Source organism: Anolis carolinensis, unplaced genomic scaffold (genome assembly GCF_035594765.1).
Source record: "Anolis carolinensis isolate JA03-04 unplaced genomic scaffold, rAnoCar3.1.pri scaffold_9, whole genome shotgun sequence".
NCBI classification, from domain to species: domain Eukaryota; kingdom Metazoa; phylum Chordata; class Lepidosauria; order Squamata; family Dactyloidae; genus Anolis; species Anolis carolinensis.
In genome coordinates this window covers 29,917,942-29,937,837 of record NW_026943820.1, presented here as the reverse complement: position 1 = coordinate 29,937,837, position 19,896 = coordinate 29,917,942, and the positions used below count along the sequence as shown (strand labels likewise).

The 19,896-nt window shown below is 44.5% G+C and overlaps 1 protein-coding gene and 1 long non-coding RNA gene across 3 annotated transcripts in view; one reads left to right on the top strand and one right to left on the bottom strand.

Moving 5' to 3' along the window:
• The window catches only part of ccdc102a (coiled-coil domain containing 102A), a 28,125-nt gene extending 9,593 nt beyond the window's left edge, over positions 1-18,532 (top strand). For both annotated transcript variants that reach the window (XM_062961724.1, XM_062961723.1), the window contains exons 3-9: positions 539-756; positions 2,072-2,180; positions 3,272-3,388; positions 4,106-4,315; positions 11,090-11,260; positions 12,482-12,585; positions 16,870-18,532. In XM_062961724.1, coding sequence (XP_062817794.1) covers positions 539-756; positions 2,072-2,180; positions 3,272-3,388; positions 4,106-4,315; positions 11,090-11,260; positions 12,482-12,585; positions 16,870-16,996 — 1,056 coding nt within the window. In that variant the 3' untranslated portion in view covers positions 16,997-18,532. The remainder of the gene's footprint in view (positions 1-538; positions 757-2,071; positions 2,181-3,271; positions 3,389-4,105; positions 4,316-11,089; positions 11,261-12,481; positions 12,586-16,869) is intronic.
• Positions 5,977-11,097, bottom strand: LOC134293616 (uncharacterized). Its single transcript, XR_010000573.1, has 2 exons — positions 7,917-11,097; positions 5,977-7,844 (listed from the first exon to the last, which is right to left on the bottom strand). It is a non-coding gene; the product is annotated as an uncharacterized LOC134293616 (long non-coding RNA).
• Positions 18,533-19,896: the final 1,364 nt, after the last annotated feature.

Sequence of the window (19,896 nt, the reverse complement as noted above, 5' to 3'; positions counted from 1 at the left end):
AAATTAATACAATAAAATACTATAATAAGAGAAAATAACTAAAAATAATACAAGAAAATAATAAAATATAATAAATGAAAAGATAACTTACAATAAAATTAATTAAAAAATACAAATAACGTCAAATAAAAATTACACAACAATTTTTAACCAATACCACCACCACTTTGCCACAGCAACGCGTGGCCGGGCACAGCTAGTACACTATAAATCAGATTAAAATTATTAACTTACATCAATATTCATAAAAACATTCTAAAATACAAATGGGTGTATTCAAGTTCAAAAGACTGGGTCTGTCAATTGAGTTCTGGCGTACATAATAATAATTAGCGCTGCTAATTCTTATTCGAAAGCCTGGCCCTACAACTAAGTTTTAACCTTCCTACGGAAGGATAGGAGGGAGGGAGTTGTAGTTGCTGGGATTTATAGTTCACCTGCTCTTCTTCTTTCCCTGCGGATGAATTCCAAGGGTGTTTTTTTTTTTTTTTGCACAACTTTTAAATCTCGTTTCCACATGATTCCACCATAACTGCAGGAGTTTGAGCTGATGGAGAACCTGCTGAAGAGCAAGCAAGACGGGCCGGAGTTCTGGGACCAGCGGAGTGCGGTCAGTGTCCGGTCATCCCTGGCGCGCCAGGAGAGGAACCGGCTGCTCTGGGAAGACGCCTCCGCCAACGAGGACGAGGCCGCCAAGATCACCGCACTCCGGCTGCGCCTGGACGAGTCCCAAAAGGTCCTCCTCAAGGAGCGGGAGTGAGTGTGCCCTCCGGGGAAACTCTGGCTCCGTTCTGGGGTTCCTTTTGGGGTGGACAGAGCCCTAGGCTTGGCTGGAGCAAAGCCGTGGCCAGCTGCTAGAACTGTGCAAAATTTCAAGCGGGGTTCGTGAGTCGTAATAAATTCGGAGAAATTCGTATTTACGAGTCGACTTACGAACCCAAATTTGAAGCCCCTCCGAACCCAGAGAGAATGAAACAGGCACTTACTCAAAATTCCAGAATAAGTTCATAAGTATCATTAGAATTTATTTATTTACAGTACAATAGAGTCTCACTTATCCAAGCTAAACAGGCTGGCAGAAGCTTGGATAAGCGAATATTTTGGATAATCAGGAGGGATTAAGGAAAAGCCTATTAAACATCAAATTAGGTTATGATTTTACAAATGAAGCACCAAAACATCTTGTTACACAACAAATTTGACAGAAAAGGTAGTTCAATACGCAGTAATGTTATGTTGCAATTACTCTATTTACGAATTTAGCACCAAAATATCACGATGTATTGAAAACATTGACTACAAAAATTTTAATCGTATGTTTTAATTTTTCATTTGTGCGTTTTCAGTATTTGATGTTTTTGTATGTATATTGTTTTACATTTGTAAGCTGCCCTGAGTCCCTGCGGGGAGATAGAGGCGGGGTACAAGAATAACATTATTATTATTATTATTATTATTATTATTATTATTATTATTATTATTACAAACATGGCTTGGATAATCCAGAAACTTGGATAAGCAAGGCTTGGATAAGTGAGACTCTACTGTATTTATATTCTGCCCATCTCACCCCAAAGGGAACTGATAGTGCACATATACAAGGCAAACATTCAATACCATTAGACATATGACATGCAGACACAGAGGCAATTTAACATTTTCCCGGTCATCTTGTGCATTGTATAGAACAATCAAGTACAACAGAGTCTCACTTATCCAACACTCGCTTATCCAACGTTCTGGATTATCCAATGCATTTTTGTAGTCAATGTTTTCAATACATCGTGATACTTTGGTGCTAAATTAGTAAATACAGTAATTACTACGTAGCATTATTGTATATTGAACTATTTTTTCTGTCAAATTTGTTGTATAACATGATGTTTTGGTGCTTAATTTGTAAAATCATAACCTAATTTGGTGTTTAATAGGCTTCTCCTTAATCTCTCCTTATTATCCAACATATTCGCTTATCCAACGTTCTGCCGGCCCGTTTGTGTTGGATAAGTGAGACTCTACTGTAGACAGGTCTTTAAAAAAACCCCTGCCATTTTTGTGTCTCTTTTTCCAGGGACAAGATGTCTCTCAGCAGGAACATTGAGAAGCTGGAAGCGGAGCTGAGCCAGTGGAAGGTCAAGTACGAGGAGCTGAACAAGAACAAGCAAGAGGTTCTGAAGCAGGTCGGCCCACCTTGAGCGAGAGAGAAGGTCGGCACATCTCAGGCCCCACCGACACTGTTTGAAACTGCATTATATGGCCAGTGTAGACACATATCGTGCCGTTGGGCTGCTTTATATGAGTCTGCACCAACGTCATTATGTGGCTGTGTAGGTGGGGCCTCAGAGATTGGAGCATTTGTAGAAAAGGCTCAATATGTTCAGCAAACTATTTGTGACTCCAGAACTCTCGCCCTGTTGCGATTATTATTTATTTATTATTTATTTTCACTATTGATATCCCGCCCTTCTCACCGAGTCCTTGATGGAGTACTTCCTCATTCCTTCCTCGCAGTGCACATATACATGGCAAACATTAGACATACGACATATAGACAGACACAGAGGCGATTTAACATTTTCCAGCTTCCGGCTTCATGAGGTTATGCTCAATTCCAGCCACAGGGGGAGCTGCCGCTTCATTGACCACTTGAGACACCGAGTCCTTGATGGAACACTTCCTCATTCTTCCACATGCTGCTGGAAGTTTTTATGGTGTCTTAAATTACTTAAATTAGCCTCCCAACATAAAGTGGTACCTACATTTCCTACTTGACAGATGCAACTGTCTTTCGGGTTGCTTAGGTCAACAACAAGCTAGGCTATTAATGATCGGGAGCTCAATCCGACCCGGGCTGGCTTCAAACTCCTGACCTCGGTCAGTAGTGATTTATTGCAGCTGGCTACTAACCAACCCAATATTACACTATGGAACACAATTTTTGTTCCTAGGTTATAAATGCATTTGATACAGTTCAAAGTGGATAATCTGGATTGTATATGGCAGCGTAGAAAGGCCCTGTGATTCTATGCTTTTGCCATTTGATAGAAGAAATTGTATATTGATTTACTGTGCCATTGTATATATAACGCTGTGCGACACGATTTTTGCTCCCGGGTTATAAAGGTCATATTCTCATTGGTTCTACCATAATAACATGGGGAAAGTTTATGAGACTGCCCAAACTTGGTCTTTGTGGGAAAGACTCCCTAGTTTGTCAAAGGATCTCTCACCGAGGCTCAACCAATTCCGCTTCTCTTTTTTCCTTCTGCAGCTGAATATCCTGAAAGAAATCCACCAGGATGAGCTGGGACGCATCTCCGAGGACCTGGAAGATGAGCTGGGAGCGCGGTCGAGCATGGACAAGAAGCTGGCGGAGTTGCGCTCCGAGGTGAGCATGGAGTCCCATCATCCATTGCAAGTTTGGTCCAGATCCATCCTTGGTTGGGTTCAGAGTCCTCTCTGGATGTCGATCAAGTACAACTCCAGTCAATCTTGGTGAATTCTGCCCAGACCTCTTGTTCAGTTGCTGATGAATTCCTCTGTGAACTGTGTGCCGTAGGAAAGGGTTAAGGGAGAGGCAGTGGGCGGGGTCATGCAAGTTAAGGAACCCTGGGATGTCCATTCTGGAGGAAGAACAGAACATCTAGGGTGAAATGGTCCCCACATGGAAGCCTTCCCTTGGGTGGAAGGCAAAATGGTGCCATAGGAAAGGGTAGGAAAGGGTTAAGGGAGAGGCAGTGGGCGGGATCATGCAAATTAAGGAGCCCTGGGATGTCCATTCTGGAGGAGAAACAGAACATCTAGGGTGAAGGTCCCTGCATGGAAGCCTTCCTTTGTGTGGGGGGCAGGATGGTGTTTGTGGGGGACATGGGCAGGGTTTGGGAGACATGTTCATGGCGCTCACTATAGTGTCAGTGGAGGGCGGGCCTGGGTGTCTCCTGCTCGGTGGGAACTAGAGCTGTTTGTGGAGGCGGGAGTGTGTAAGTGGACACCTCCGCCACATCCACTTTTTTCACTTTCATTATGTGTATAGATAATGCAATTTTCCAGGTTCCAGTTTCCTTAGGATGGTGTTTTCAGCATCGTTGTGTTTCCTTCCGTGCAGATGGAGCGCCTCCAGGCCGAAAACGCGGCCGAGTGGGGCAAGCGGGAGCGCCTGGAGACGGAGAAGCTGAACCTAGAGCGGGAGAACAAGAAGCTCCGGGCGCAGATCGAGGACCTGGAGGAGGTTCTGGCCCGGAAGCGGAGGCAGGCCGTCAGCGCCCTGGACACCGATTTCAGGACCGTCCAGGCGGAGCTCTTCGAGAAGAACAAGGTGAGCTTCCAGGGGCGTTTTGGGTCAGAAGCGCCATTCCAAGAGGTCCTAGGAAGGGACCTGTCCATTGGCCCACTTTGGCTGCCTTGCTTTGCATCACTTCATGTTCCGTGTCAGTTCCACCTCCAATATTGCCATATGGAGTCTTTCTCCTCGAGCTTCTCCTTCCCAAGTGATACCTCTTTCCAAGGTCATTCACTTTTGGCAACAACAACAACAAATAGTGACCCAAATATGACATGATAACACCATGTAACCTGATGTTTGTTCCTGGTCCATAAATGTCATTTCCTATTTGGTTCTATCATAAGAACATGGGAAGTGTTTATTAAACTGCAAGAACTTTTATTTTTGCGGGAGGGACGTCATCCTTCGGCCCGTTTTGCTCTAGTTTTGCATCGAGTCACAACCAACCCAGTCGCCAGAAAAACAAAATTTCCAGAGTCCAACAACAACTTTCAATGTGAGGGTTGCACAGTTTAATGGGATATTATACCAGGAACAGAACATTTGTGTGCCATGTTTTTTCCAAATTTTGTTACATGGCGTAATTGGCTTTTGGCAGCAACAAAAAGAATCAGAAACGACCCAAACGTCACTTGCTAACTTATGAACTATCTTGGCATTATCTCCCACTGGTAATCCATCGAGTTGCGTTGGAAAACACAGATCCCATTGGCATTGCTGCATAATCCAGTTTCTGAATCCAAATTATCTGCTTTGAACTGAATTATATGGCAGATTCATATAATCCAGTTTGGAATCAGAAGCTGGATTCTGTGACAGTGTAGACAGTGCACCTTAGTCCTCTCGGTTTCCTCCCAGAAGAAGCCGTTTGATAATCCAGGTCATCAAAGCAGACAATACACATGATTTGCTTTGCACTGGATTATCTGAGTCTACAGTGCCATATAATCCAGTTCATAAACTGGATTTTATATTGCAGTGCTGAAAGGGCCTCAGAATAGACCACTAGATGGAACCAAAGTCTACAAAAAAGAAACTTTAACAGAATGATTTGAGTGGTTTCTAATGGACACGTGGCAACTTCTGCAAGTGTTCCAGGAAAGCAATGGCTCTTCTGACCGGCTGCCTTCCTTCTGAGATCCTTCCAGGAAAGCGGGAAGCGTGGCCTCCAAAACGGCATCACAAAGCGGATTGTATTTGTGAGATCCAACCGTTGCACTTATTACCTGCAATTGTGTGCAGTTCCATCAAAACACAAAGGTGTGTCCCATCAAGGGCACCAAACACACAAGACTCCCAGTCAACCGGAACCCATAGGGATTGGAAGGTGCCAAATAAATGCATCTTCTGGTTGCCCGAGAGTTCCTGTTAAAATAGGCCTAGCCAATCCTATCCCCAATACCCTCCCATCTTGTATCATTCCCATCTTGTATTAATTACTGTAATATTGCAAGACAGTAATTAAAAGCAAATAAGGGCAGACAGGGGTCCCTTCTGCAATGCCATACGATCCGGATGACCAAAGCAGGGAATCGACGTTGTCTGCTCTGAACTGGATTATATGAGCCCACACTGCCATATAATCCGGTCCAAAGCAGATAGCAGCGCAGAAGGGGCCTGGCTGCCTCTTGTACATGCTGAATAGGACAACAATGAAGAAGGAGAAGGAGAAGAAAAAGAAGGGACAAAGGCAGTTTCCAGATTCATAGATTTTATTCCAATTGGCTTGGATTTGTTGGTTAGGTCAAGATGGGCCTGTTGTTGTTTGAGGGTGAGTCTGAGCCTGACTTGGTGAGGCCTGTGCCGGATGCCCCGAGGAAGGCGAAAAACCCCCGGGACTGGGGCCCAATCTGTCCCGGAGGAAAATTCCTTCCCGACCCCAAACGTGGCGGTCAGTGCGACCCAGGGCAGGCCGGAAAAGACCTTCCCTCCCCTCTCTCCTCTCCCTTTCCTTTCCTTTCCTTTCCTTTCCTTTTCCTTTCCTTTCTCCTTTCCTTTCCTTTTTTCCTTTTCCTTTTCTTTTCCTTTCCTGGCAAGTGGAGGGTGATGCTCTCTCTTCAGGACTGGCCATATCTATGTGTCCAGTCAGCCAATGCTTTCTTGCGGTTTCCTTGTTTGCCGTCAGTTGTCTCCAATGCTGTGCCACCTTCCGTTTCCTTCTTCTTTGTTCTCCTGAAGACCTTTCCTTCCTTCTTCCTTTGGAGACATGGATTCCCTATTTCAAAGCTTCCCTGTCCACCTGCTCTCTTAACCTTCCCGGACTGAGACCTGACCCTTTCCTGAGCTGACCTGAGTGGGTTCCCCTCGTGACCCTTCCTGACGGGCGGCCTGTGCCGGATGCCCAGAGGAAGGCGAAAAACCTCCGGGGTCCTCGGCCAATCCGCCCCGGAGGAAAATTCCTTCCCGGCCCCAAAAGTGGCGGCCAGTGCGACCCTGGGCAGGCCGGAAAGGGCCGCCGGACTGACCTGCCTGAGCCTCTCCTCCCGACACCCGCTTTCCGGGATGTCCCTTCCACACGACACGGTGGCCAAAGTCTCCTTGGAAGAGGGACCCTTCTCCCTGGAGATCTCTGCCTGGAAAAGGGTCGCCCGCTTCTCAAGGCTGCGTTAGGCGAGGGTTCCTGGCATTCGGACTCAGGCAGGAGGGTCTTCGGGGTCTCTTCTCACTCGGATTCTTAGTTTTCCTTTGGGTGCAAAAGGAAAACCATTCCTCTTGGCTTCTTCCAACAGCCGTGCGTTTCCAGAGTCACCTGGACCTGGTTCTTCTCAACTATCTCTTGCTACTCACAGGCGTTTGACTCTGAGGTCTATACATCTATCCTGCATTTCTCTAGGGCTCACCTGCTTTTCTCCTGCCTACCTTGGGTTTCCTCCCAATCAAATCCACTTTCTGTCTTCCTTCCTTCCTTCCTTCCTTCCTTCCTTCCTTCCTTCCTTCCTTCCTTCCTCTCTCTCTCTCTCTCTCTCTCTCTCTCTTTCTTTCTTTCTTTCTTTCTTTCTTTCTTTCTTTCTTTCTTTCTTTCTTTCTTTCTTTCTTTCTTTCGTTTTACTTCTTCCTTCCTTCTTGATTTCTCTTCATGCAGATCCACTTCCTTGGATGCTTCTGAAGATTAGAAATACTTGGAAATTGAAAAATGCCTCTTCCCTTACCTGAGAGTTGGGTGTCCTTCCTCTTCATCATTTAGCTTGTAATAGAGTACAATTCCTCTTCATCCCTTAGCTGATAATGTGATAGCCTTCCTCTTCTCTTACCTGGTAATGTGTTTGCCTTCCTCTTCTCTTACCTGATAAATGTGTGTCTTTCCTCTTCATCACCTACCTGATTATTGGGTATTTCTCCTCTTCATCCCTTACCTGATCATTTTGTTTGCCTTCCTCTTCTCTTACCTGATTATTGAATATACTTCCTCTTCCTCCCTTACCTGATAATTGGTTGTTTTTCCTCTTCAGCCCTTGCCTGATTATTAGGTATTTTCCTCTTCATCCCTTACCTGATAATTGTGTATTCTTCCTCTTCATCACCTACCTGATTATTGGGTATGTTTTTCCTCTTCATCCCTTACCTGATAATTGTGTATTCTTCCTCTTCATCACCTACCTGATTATTAGGTATGTTTTTCCTCTTCATCCCTTACCTCCTAACTTGGTAGCCTTCCTCTTCTCTTACCTTATTATTGGATATATTTCCTCCTCATCACTTCCATGATAAGAGAGGGCAATTCCTCTTCTTCCCTTAGCTGATCATGTGTTTGCCTTCCTCTTCTCTTACCTGAGGATTGTGTGACTTTCCTCTTCATCACCTACCTGAGTATTAGGTATTTCTCCTCTTCATCCCTTACCTGATCATTTTGTTTGCCTTCCTCTTCTCTTACCTGATTATTGAATATACTTCCTCTTCCTCCCTTACCTGATAATTGGTTGTTTTTCCTCTTCAGCCCTTGCCTGATTATTAGGTATTTTCCTCTTCATCCCTTACCTGATAATTGTGTATTCTTCCTCTTCATCACCTACCTGATTATTGGGTATGTTTTTCCTCTTCATCCCTTACCTGATAATTGTGTATTCTTCCTCTTCATCACCTACCTGATTATTAGGTATGTTTTTCCTCTTCATCCCTTACCTCCTAACTTGGTAGCCTTCCTCTTCTCTTACCTTATTATTGGATATATTTCCTCCTCATCACTTCCATGATAAGAGAGGGCAATTCCTCTTCTTCCCTTACCTGATCATGTGTTTGCCTTCCTCTTCTCTTACCTGAGGATTGGGTGTCCTTCCTCTTCATCACCTACCTGATGATCAGGTATTTCTCCTCTTCATCCCTTACCTGATACTTATGTGGCCTTCCTCTTCTCTTACCTGATCATGTGTTTGCCTTCCTCTTCTCTTACCTGATGATTGTGTGACCTTCCTCTTCATCACCTACCTGATTATTGGGTGTTTTTCCTCTTCATTCCTTGCCTGATGATTGTGTGTCCTTCCTCTTCATCACTTCCATGATAAGAGAGGGCAATTCCTCTTCTTCCCTTACCTGATCATGTGTTTGCCTTCCTCTTCTCTTACCTGAGGATTGGGTGTCCTTCCTCTTCATCACCTACCTGATGATCAGGTATTTCTCCTCTTCATCCCTTACCTGATACTTATGTGGCCTTCCTCTTCTCTTACCTGAGGATTGAACATACTTCCTCTTCATCCCTCACCTGAGTATGGACTCTCCTTCCTCTTCAACCCTTACCTGGGTCTCCTTCCTTCCTCCCCTCCGTCTCTTACCTGTTCGATCTCCATCCTCTGCTTCCCTTACCTGGTGATGGGAAATCCTTCTTGTTTCCCTTTCCGGGCACGAGAAGCCCCTCGCGGCCCCTTTCCAGACCCTTTGGCCCCAGGACTGGCTCTCCTCCTCCTCCTCCTCCTCCTCCTCCTCCTCCTCCTCCCTGTCACAACTGACAGCCTCAACTGCCACAGAACCTTTGGCGCATCACAGTCGTTGTCATGGCGCATCACTCTTGCCTTGGGGGAGTGGGCCTCACTGGGGCTGCTCAAGTATAAACTCAATTGGGGTGCAAATAGGGGGATTTCAGTTCACTACAACCAGGGAAGAAATAAAGAAATTCCCCCTTTTGCTCCCCTTTAAAGAGACAGGGATCCGTTTCCAATTCCTAAAGTGCTCCTTTAAGCAGATATTATTGTGACACCCCAAGCAATCATAGTCTATATATATATTTTTTAAAAATCATCATTTACCACTTTCATTTAAATTCACCCATTTGTCCAATATCATTATGTAACAAAATTTTAATTTTTTCTGTTCCTGGTTTGAAAGTGTCATTTCCTGGTTTAATGGTACGGTCCTGACTTGGAAAGGAGTTGTTCGACTCCAGAAACGTTGTTTTCCTGCCTGAATGGGTTTTTTAATTTATTTATTTATTTATTTATTTATTTATTTATTGGACTTGTATACCGCCACTCCCAGTTTGGCTCGGAGCAGTTTACAGAAATAGATTAAAACAATACAATTAGCTTTAAAATAATAAAAACAATAAAAACAACAATAAAAACAGACTCTCTCTCTCTCTCTCTCTCTCTATATATATATATATATATATATATATTTCTTTTTGATACGTCACAACAATTAACTATTTTTGCCATACATAACTTATTTCAGTATACATTGTTCCAAAGGTAACTATTTCTGAAATGACATTTTAAACAGACCTTAGAAATGTATCACCCTGAATGGGTTGAGACTCAATGAGAAAGTCATTGCAAAACTAGAGCAAATTGTGGTGCAGGATGACACAAAGTTTGGGCAGTTTAATAAACATAATAATAATAACAAAAACAACAACAACTTTATTTTTGTACCCCGCCTCCATCTCCCCAAAAGGACTCAGCGATCACAACAAAACAAAATACATACATAATAAACGTCATCAGCAGATAAAAATACATCAAGATAAAAAACACAATTATGCACAGTAACACAGCAAAATAAAATAGTGACAATAGCATGATTAAACATAGTTTAAAACCGGAACAAAAATTAACAAAAACGAACTTTCCCCATGTTTTGGTGATAGAACCAATGAGGGATTGACATTGATCGCCCAGGAACAAAAATGGTGTGACTTTGTGTATTTCGACACAAGGAAGATCACAACACTGAGGAGAGACACAATCACTAAATGCAATCAATACGTGAGTCCAAAACAGCAAACCAAATAAAAACATAAAAGCAATACAGACACGCATATTAAAATTCAGCACTCTAAACATAACCAAGATATAAAATAATAATCATACTAAAACATGGATTTCGGGTCCTATCTCTTCCCTCTCCTGATTGGGGCTTTCTGATGCCGAGCAGAATTCTGTGAAATGTAGTTTACGACACTGCCTTTTTGCATTCTCTAGCATAGAGAATTTCCAAACTACATTTCCCAGAATGCTGTGCTTTGTCAGTCCCTTTCCCAGCGGACTCTGCTTCTTCCCTGCTGCTTCCCTCCCCGCGTGGTGAGAGGCCATTCATTTAAAGAGGAAAGACAGCCTTTTTGGCTTTGCTTTGCATTGTTTTGCTTCCATGCGCTGAACATGAAACTCATGTTGGGAGGTTTCCGAGGTTTACAAAATGCAAACGAAAAAGGACTGGGTGAGTTTCGGATCTTGTGTTTTGGGCATGCGTCAGATATCGCGTCATAAGTATCTTACAAATGTGACGAATACGATCTGACTTACGATGACTCACGAAAACATTGCACAACTCTAGTGTGGATGCTGAAGAGGTCTGATGGGCTGTCTTTCCCATATATAGGAACTGGCGGACCTGAAGCATGTGCACGCCAAGCTGAAGAAGCAGTGCCAGGAGAAGATGGCGGAGCTGGCGCACGCCAACCGGAGGGTGGAGCAGCACGAGGCCGAGGTCAAGAAGCTGCGCCTTCGAGTGGAAGAGCTCAAGAAGGAACTGGCCCAAGCCGAGGACGAGGTGGGTCTCCTCCTCCTTCTCCATCCCAAAACATGTTGTCAAAGTGCCATCACCTTCCTAGTTGTTGTGGTTCAGTCTGATGATGAAGGGGGATTTGGGTTTGCACAGTCTGAAACTGACAATGTTAGACAGTCTGAGCAGCAAGAGACTCAGAGAAGGCCACAGGCAGGCAGGCAGCCAAGACAAGATAACCGAGGCTTCAGATCAGCGTGACCCTTCACAGCTCTCAGAACGGGAATGGGAGGAGGGCAGGGAAAGTCAACAACAGTCAGGTGGTTCTGAAAGTGATAATGAGGAAGTCCAATTAGACAGAGAGGCAAGGCTGTGCCTGAGAACCAAACTCCCTAGACATTCGCTAAGGATTGCCGCCAAAAGGTTGGGAACCCAAGGTCAAAGGAATGCCTTCATGGCATCTAAGGATTTACTTGCTGTTTTCTGGGACATTGGATTCTATTTGGATTATTGCATTTCCTTATTGCTTTTTGCCTTACTTTTTGCTACCTTTTTATCAATAAGCTGTTTATACCAAGTCTGTCTCAGTGATGTGAGTTGAGAGCGAGGTGGACCCTCACTGGGGTGCAACATAAGGTGTGCCCCTAAGGTGTGCCAAATACAGGTGTGCGAAACGCCAAAAATCCATGTCGTTTCAAAATTTAGTATGCCCCTTGTTTCATTTCCTAAGTATTTCTGAACTATCTTGAGGGGTCCGTTTCATTTTGAATTCACAATTCCAAAAATTTGTTGTTATTTCATTTTGTCGAACACTTCTGGGGCCAGTTTCTTCGTCATTTGTATGGCTATCAGGATGAAATTTGCTGCACTTGTAGGGAACGTTTACTACTGTCGGCCCCCTAAGTTTGAGAATGTTTCACTCGTCCACTGATTTTTGGGAATTTTTAAAAGATTTTATGAATAACATTTTAAAAATAAAAACTACAGGAGCTATCCACTTGAATTTCTCTGCAATGACACAACACGACCGGGGCGTAATTCCTCCAGAGTTTCAAAACAATTTGCATATCTGCTGATTTTTAGGATTTTTTTTCCAATATCAATTGCCTGAGTCAATCTCTAAGTGAATCCTAGTAATTCACCAACCAATTCAACATTCTTTTGGCATATGTACTGTGGGGAAAGTTGGCAGAGTAGAGGACTCGGTCCTGTTCTCCATCCCTGGATTGGGTGTCCCTCTGATGCCTGCGTTTCTGTCCATTTCCGCAGCTCGATGAGGCCCACAACCAGGCCAGGAAGCTACAGCGGTCGCTGGATGAGCAGACGGAGCAAGGAGAGAACCTCCAGGTCCAGCTGGAACACCTCCAGTCCAGGTAAGAACATCTCCTCTGACTTTCTGTCCTTGGGAGCATTTGACTCTGAAGACTGTGCCTTGTTGGGTCTTTGTATTGGAAACAAGTCAGTTATAATGATGACCGGTCCAGGATCTGGGCAGCTTCCTTGAACTGAGGTGGAAACAAGAAATAGAGTTGTGTGTCATCTGCGTACTAATGACACCTAACTCCAAGTCCCATTTTGGAGAGCTGGCCCAGAAGGATACCATGGTTAATGGTATCAAAAGTCACTGAGATGTCCGAGAGAACTGACAAGGATACACTCCCCCTGTGTAATTCTTTGTGGAGGTCATCCACCAAGGTGACCAACGCTGTCTCCGTTCCATAGCCAGGCCTAAAATCAGACTGAGATGGATCAAGATAAACAGTTTCATTGGAGTTGAGATGCCACCACCCACTCCAGAACCTTGCCCAGGAAGTAGGTGTTGAGAATCTATGAGCAGTTAGACTCAAAAAAATAACCCTCTTTCTGAGGGAGATTCCCAAAAATATAGCAGAGTGTCAGAAGCACGCCTTCCAAACAGCAGAAACTTACGCGAGGTGAGTTTAGGGAAGCCTTTCTTATTAGGATGACAAAGGATTGCAAAGTCAGCTTAAAAGTTTAAAAAAGTATTTATTGAGGTAAAAAGAAATCCATTGTAGATAGAAAAGGTTTTGGAGCTAACTAGCTATCTAAGCTAGCATCTAAGGTAGGTAGGCAGGTAAAAATAACAAAGATATCTAAATAGCTACATTTTGCCTAGGAGAGTGGCAAAATGTGTCCTTCTTGGTAGGAAGACAAAAGGAGGAAGAATATGGCTACGGCCGCATGATCCATGCCTTCTTTGGGGCAATAAAAATTCCAATCTACGTAGAGGAAGCTACCTCATCCCTGAAGAGATCACATTGCTAAAACAACAAGTGGATGGGGTGGACGTAAACAGGATAGGAACAGAGGGAAAAACAGCAAAGCCTATCTGGGCATGCATGGGATTATAGAGAGGTTTCCCTCAGTCTATTCTATCCAATACATATCCAATATATGAGACTTGTGTCGTCCAGGATGACATCCAACAGTAAGCCGATAGTTTTTGAGGTTCGCTGGGTCCAGGATAAGTTTTCATTAGAATTGGTCTAATTTTTGTTGCTGTTGTTTATTTGTTCAGTCACTTCTGACTCTTGGAGGTGTCCCGGACCATCCCAGGCCAGAGCTCCCTGTTGGCAGTCATGTCCACCCGCAGCTCTTCAAGGTGAAGCTAGATGCTTCAAGGATATCATCCACCCACCTTGCCCTTGGTCGGCCCCTCTTCCTTTTTCCTTCCATCTTCCCCAGCATCACTCTCTTCTCCAAGGTCTCCTGTCTTTTCATGATGTGGCCAAAGTCCTTCATCTTTGCCTCTCATTTCCTTCCCTCCAGTGAGCAGCCATTGGGCATTATCTCCTGGAGGATGGACTGGTTGGATCTTCTCGCAGTCCAAGGCACTCTTGGGATTTTTCTCCAGCACCAGAGTTCAACACCATCTATCTTCCTTTGCTCAGCCTTCCTTATGGTCCAGCTCTCTCTTGCATCCATAGGTTACTAGGGGGAATAGCACTGCTTTCACTATGCGGACCTTCATTGCCAGTGAGATGTCTCTACTCTCCACTATTGTATCATTGAGGTTGCTCCTTGCTCTCCTCCCAAGAAGGAAACGTCTTCTGATTTCCTGGCTGAAGGAATCTTCACACCGAGAAACACAAAGCCTGTCACGGCCTCCATGTTTCCTCCCTGTATTTGCCAGTTATCACTCAGTCTGGTTGCCAGAACCGGAGGGCCCAAGTTTGCCCATGCCTGCATTCGATGGAAAGGAAAACATTTTATACTAGAAGATTTCCTCTTCCAAACAAAGGGCCATGTCCTGCCGAGCCAAAGTGCTTCCGAAAGATCCATCCCTTTTATTGCCTTTGGAGAGGTTTTCTTTCTTTCCCAATTTGCACGTGAGCTCTCCTGGCCATAAAACAATCACGATGACCGGGCCAATCGATCCCGCAGATGGGCTTGTTGGGTATGAAAGGAACTGGGAAAGAGAGAGAGAGAGAGAGAGAGGAGAGGATTTTTATCTCCATATTTATTTATTCACGGGAGAAGAAGGGAGGGGAACCCGCGGTCCTCGCCCCGTCAATAATTCATGCTTTTTTCCAGTAAAAAGCCGCTGCTCTTGGGCGCCGGCACCTCGAGAGTTATCATCTGAGGAGCCTCCTCCCTTGGAGAGATGCTCGGAGAGACGGAAATTGGGGCCGTAAATTGCGAGCTGGGAAGATCTGGAGACTCGCAGGAGAAGGAGTCCTATCCAGAATGGTTACCTATCCAGATTTCCTCTAGCCAATTGGAAAACGCAGCTGAGCAATATCAACCCAGGCATTTGGGTTGCTGTGAGTTTTCCAGGCTTCCTGGCCATGTCTCCAGAAGCATTCTCTCCTGACGTTTCGCCCACATCTGTGGCAGGCATCCTCAGAGGTTGTGAAATCTGTTGGAAACTAGACCAGTGGGGTTTATACGTCTATCAGTGTGGAATGATGTCCAGAGTGGGATGAAAAACTCATCTGCTTGAGGCAAGTGTGGATGTTGCAATTGGCCACCTTGATTGGCATTAAATAGCCTTGCAGCTTCAAAGCCTGGCTGCTTCCTTCCTGGGGGAATCCTTTGTTAGAAGGTGTTAGCTGGCCCTGACTGTTTCGTGCCTGGAATTCCCTTGTTTCCTGAGTGTTGTTTTTCATTTTACTGTCCTGATTTTAGAGGGTTTTTTTAAATATCAGTAGTCAAATTTTGTTCGTTTTCATGGTTTTCTCCTTTCTGTTGAAATTGCCCACATGCTTCTTGTGGATTTCAAGGGCTTTTCTGTGCAGACTGGGCCAGCTAACACCTCCCAACAAAGGATGACCCTAGGCAGGAAGCAGCCAGGCAATTGGCCACCATTATTAGCATTCAAGGCCTGTCTGCTTCCTGCCTTGAGGGATCCTTGGTTGAGAGATGTTTGTTGGCCCAGTCTACAACAACAACAATAACAACAACAACAAGGAAAAGCTATTATAGGACGGACCAGACCCAAAAAGACCTGGGAGGGAAAATGGGTCTCATTTCCAAAATAAAGATAAATATAAGGAATTAAATAAGATTATCCTCATGATTGAACAAGTATAATAAGTATAACAAGGTTAGTAAACTGTTCCCAAAGGGAGAGAGGGAGGAAGAGAGGAAACAATGCAAAACGGATACACAGGATAAGGAAGAAAATAAAATGAGTATATTTGAGAACCTCAGACAGACGACTATATATAAGATTAATAGGATTTAGAGTGACAATGGGATTAATAGGATTTAGAGTGACAATCAGTCAGGACTTCCGATTTTCTTACGATTTCCGAAACTTCCAGTTGTTTTGCACATGCCTAAGAAATAGCACCTTCAAACCAGGAAGAGAAAAAAAATTGAGCCAGTTGATTTGTACACTGATATATTTAGTTTCACAGCATATTACATACCATTTTGGAGAGACTGAATGTACACCTACTGTGTCACTAACAAATTTTTGGGAGTCTGGTTGATATATGTCTGATATATGTTTTATACTGAAAACTGCTCTGTGTAGCATTTAAATCTGGATGATTATAAATCTATAAAGTCTATAAATCTTTATAGGGCCGGGCTGTGGCGCAGCTGGCTAGTAACCAGCTGCAATAAGTCACTACTGACCGAGAGGTCATGAGTTCGAAGCCCGGGTCGGGTTAAGCCCCCAACCATTAAATAGCCCAGCTTGCTGTTGACCTATGCAGCCCCGAAAGACAGTTGCATCTGTCAAGTAGGGAAATTTAGGTACGCTTTATGCGGGGAGGCTAATTTAACTAATTTACAACATCATAAAACTGCCAGCAAAACATGAGGAAAGGAATGAGGAAGTACAGCCACTAGTGGACAGTGAAGAAACAGCTCCCCCTGTGGCCGGAATAATGAAGCTGGATAAAATGTTAAATGCCTCTGTGTCTGTCTATACTGTATGATGTTTGTCTGTTGGCATTGAATGTTTGCCATATATGTGTTCATTGTAATCCGCCCTGAGTCATCAGTTGTATTATTATTTGTATTATTGTTAACATTATTATGTAGATGATGCTCTAATATACATATTGTGTTCTATGCTTTGAACCTTTATCGTGGTGCATATTTCTTAGATACGGACATGTTTTTGACTTCTTACGCTCTTCCTTTTTCTCCTCTTGCTTCTCTTTCTTTCTCTTTTGTGACAGACTCCGCCGTCAGCAGAGCATCCCCCTTTTTGGGAAGATCCGCGGCTCGCGCTTTGGCCCCGACGACCCCGGCGACGGCACCAGCGACCTGGATGAAGACGAAGACCTCCAGATCCAAGTCCCTTAGCAGACAACGGCAAGAAGGAATCTCAACGGTGCTGACGGAAGAGGCCCAGAGGCAACGCATGGTCTCTTTTTCATCAACCCAGATGGAGGAGAGACCCTGGGCTACGGGAACAGAAAGAGGGACGTTGACACTTCCCTCGGTGACGTTGGCTGACCACGTTTGGATCTGAAGACATTGGTCCAGAGATGATTTCAAAGAGGGTGTTGCCATGCAGTGCCCATCCTCCTTGCCTTCCTTGTTCCACCAAACATCTACAACTCCAACCCTCAATCAATATAATTTCCATTTCTTTACAGCTGAACTCAATGGCCAATGTGTTGTGGGTCTCATCCCCCTTGAACAATCTCTCCTCCAGGTAAGGTTTTCCCCTGACGTTAAGCCCAGTCGTGTCCGACTCTGGGGGCTGGTGCTCATCTCCATTTCTAAGCCCAAGAGCCGGCGTTGTCCATAGACACCTCCAAGATCTGACTGCATGCAGTGCCGTTACCTTCCCACCGGAGCAGTACCTATTGATCTACTCACATTCTGGGGGCTGGTGCTCATCTCCATTTCTAAGCCCAAGAGCCGGCGTTGCCCATAGACACCTCCAAGATCTGACTTCATGCAGTGCCGTTACCTTCCCACCGGAGCAGTACCTATTGATCTACTCACATTCTGGGGGCTGGTGCTCATCTCCATTTCTAAGCCCAAGAGCCAGCGTTGCCCATAGACACCTCCAAGGTCATGTGGCATGACTGCATGGAACACCGTTACCTTCCTGCCGGAGCAGTACCTATTGATCTACTCACATCTGCATGTTTTTGAACTGCTAGGTTGGCAGGAGCTGGGGCTAACAGCAGGTGCTGTTAAACATTGCTAAAACACATAATTAAGACGCATAATCTTTTAAAAACACTGTAGAATACACATAAAGATAAATGTTTCCCCTGACGTTAAGTCCAGTCATGTCTGACTCTCATCTCCATTCCTAAGCCTAAGAGCCAGCGTTGTCCATAGACACCTCCAAGATCACGTGACCACTGGCATGGCTGCATGCAGCGCCAATGTTACCTTCCCACCAGAGCAGTACCTATTGATCTACTCACATTTGCAGGTTTTCAAAATGCTGGGTTGGCAGAAGCTGGGGCTAACAGCTGGAGCTCACCCTGCTCCCCGGATTGTAACTGCCAACCTTTCAGTCTGCAAGTTCAGCAGCCCAGCGGTTTAACCTGCTGCGCCTCCGAGGGGCTCGGGAGAATACACATATTCTCTTTAAGAATACACATATTAAAGCATATTTTCATAAAATACATATAAAAATGAACAAAATAAAAGTTAATAGACACAGAGAGATTTAAAATTTGTCATTAAGACTATCTGGGAAAAATTTGGGGAAGGAAGGAAGGAGAGAGATGTGGATTTCTCTTAACCACAGAACCTTCTCCTCTTTAATACTTTCCTGCATCGACTTTCCACTTCATTTTGGATAAGGATTTGTCATTTGAAAGCATTGGTTTGTGTCCTCGGAGCAACAATAAACTCTACATTTTGCAGATATTTATAGACGCCATCATGTTCTTGATCTTCTCTTCTCCAAGGTGAAAATGCCCATTTTCCGAAGGCCCCTTCTTCACTGGCCGTTTAATGCAGTTTCACACCGGTATTGAAGGAAACAATTTAATTGTGTAGCAAATCCTGGAAGCAGTTTGAGGACTGGATGGATGGGGATTGCACAAATGACAGAGCACTGGTGCACATGGAGGCCTTTCTTTTGCACACTTTTGTGGGTCTTTGTTGTCTAGCATGAAGCTAGCTTTGAACTGCATCGAACAGCCAGTGTAGACGGGGCGTAGATCTCATTCCAAGGTAGCAAAGCACTTTCTTTGCGCAGTTGTGGTTTCGGGATGGTCTTCTCATGCAAGACTTCTTGGGACGCACAGAGGAAGTGATCTCACTCCCATTACGTCACTCTGTGCCGACAGAAATACAAAACCCCCGGTCTGCTATAAAAACGACCATCCTGAGTTTTATAGCTTAATTCTGAGCCATTATTTTAGGCTCGCCTCCAACGACCGTATTAGCCGATCGAGCTGAACCGGCCTCGGCTGCCTCGTAATGGCAAGCGGAGATGTTTTATTCATGGGCTGGCACATGGAAAGGCTCCTTTTGTGCACGCACGCAACCCATGCGCTTGCACACACTTGGGGGGGGGGGGGTGGGTTGATAATAATCTATATATATATAAATGTAATGTGCATTATTCCCATGGAGTAAACAACAAAACCACTGAACCAAATCACACCACATTTGGCCACAAAAGACACAGTCATCCAATCTATGTCTTTCAATAAAAAAACGAGAAAAATAAAGTCCAAATTACAGAGGACGAGGAAGAGCCATTCTCCCCCTGGTTGCCAGTCAGAAGGGTAGGCCCCGCCCCCTTTAGGCCTCGCTCACTTCGTGTCCTAGCAACCCCCTGGCTGAAGGTTCACTTAGGCCTCATCCACTCTGCCTAAAAAATACAGATTATCTGATTTGAACTGGATTATATGGCAGTGTAGACTCAAGGCCCATCCACCCAGAATGCCAAGGCACCTAATAATTAGTATGGTATAATAATACAGAACAATATAATCTCTAAAATCAGGGCAATAAATAAAGAGCAACACTCTAAAAACAGGGGAATTGCAGACAGGAAACAATCAGGCCCAGCTAACACCTCCCAACAAAAGATTCCCCCAGGGCGGAAGCAGCCAGGCTTTGAAGCTGCAAGGCCATTACTTGCTAATCATTCTGGCTAATTGCAGCCTTCATACTTGCCTCCAACAGACAAAAAAAGGAACAACCAGAAATATTGTATATTCACAAGCTTTAGGAAATAACATATAGTAACTTCCTATAGTAACTACTTTATTTCCCAT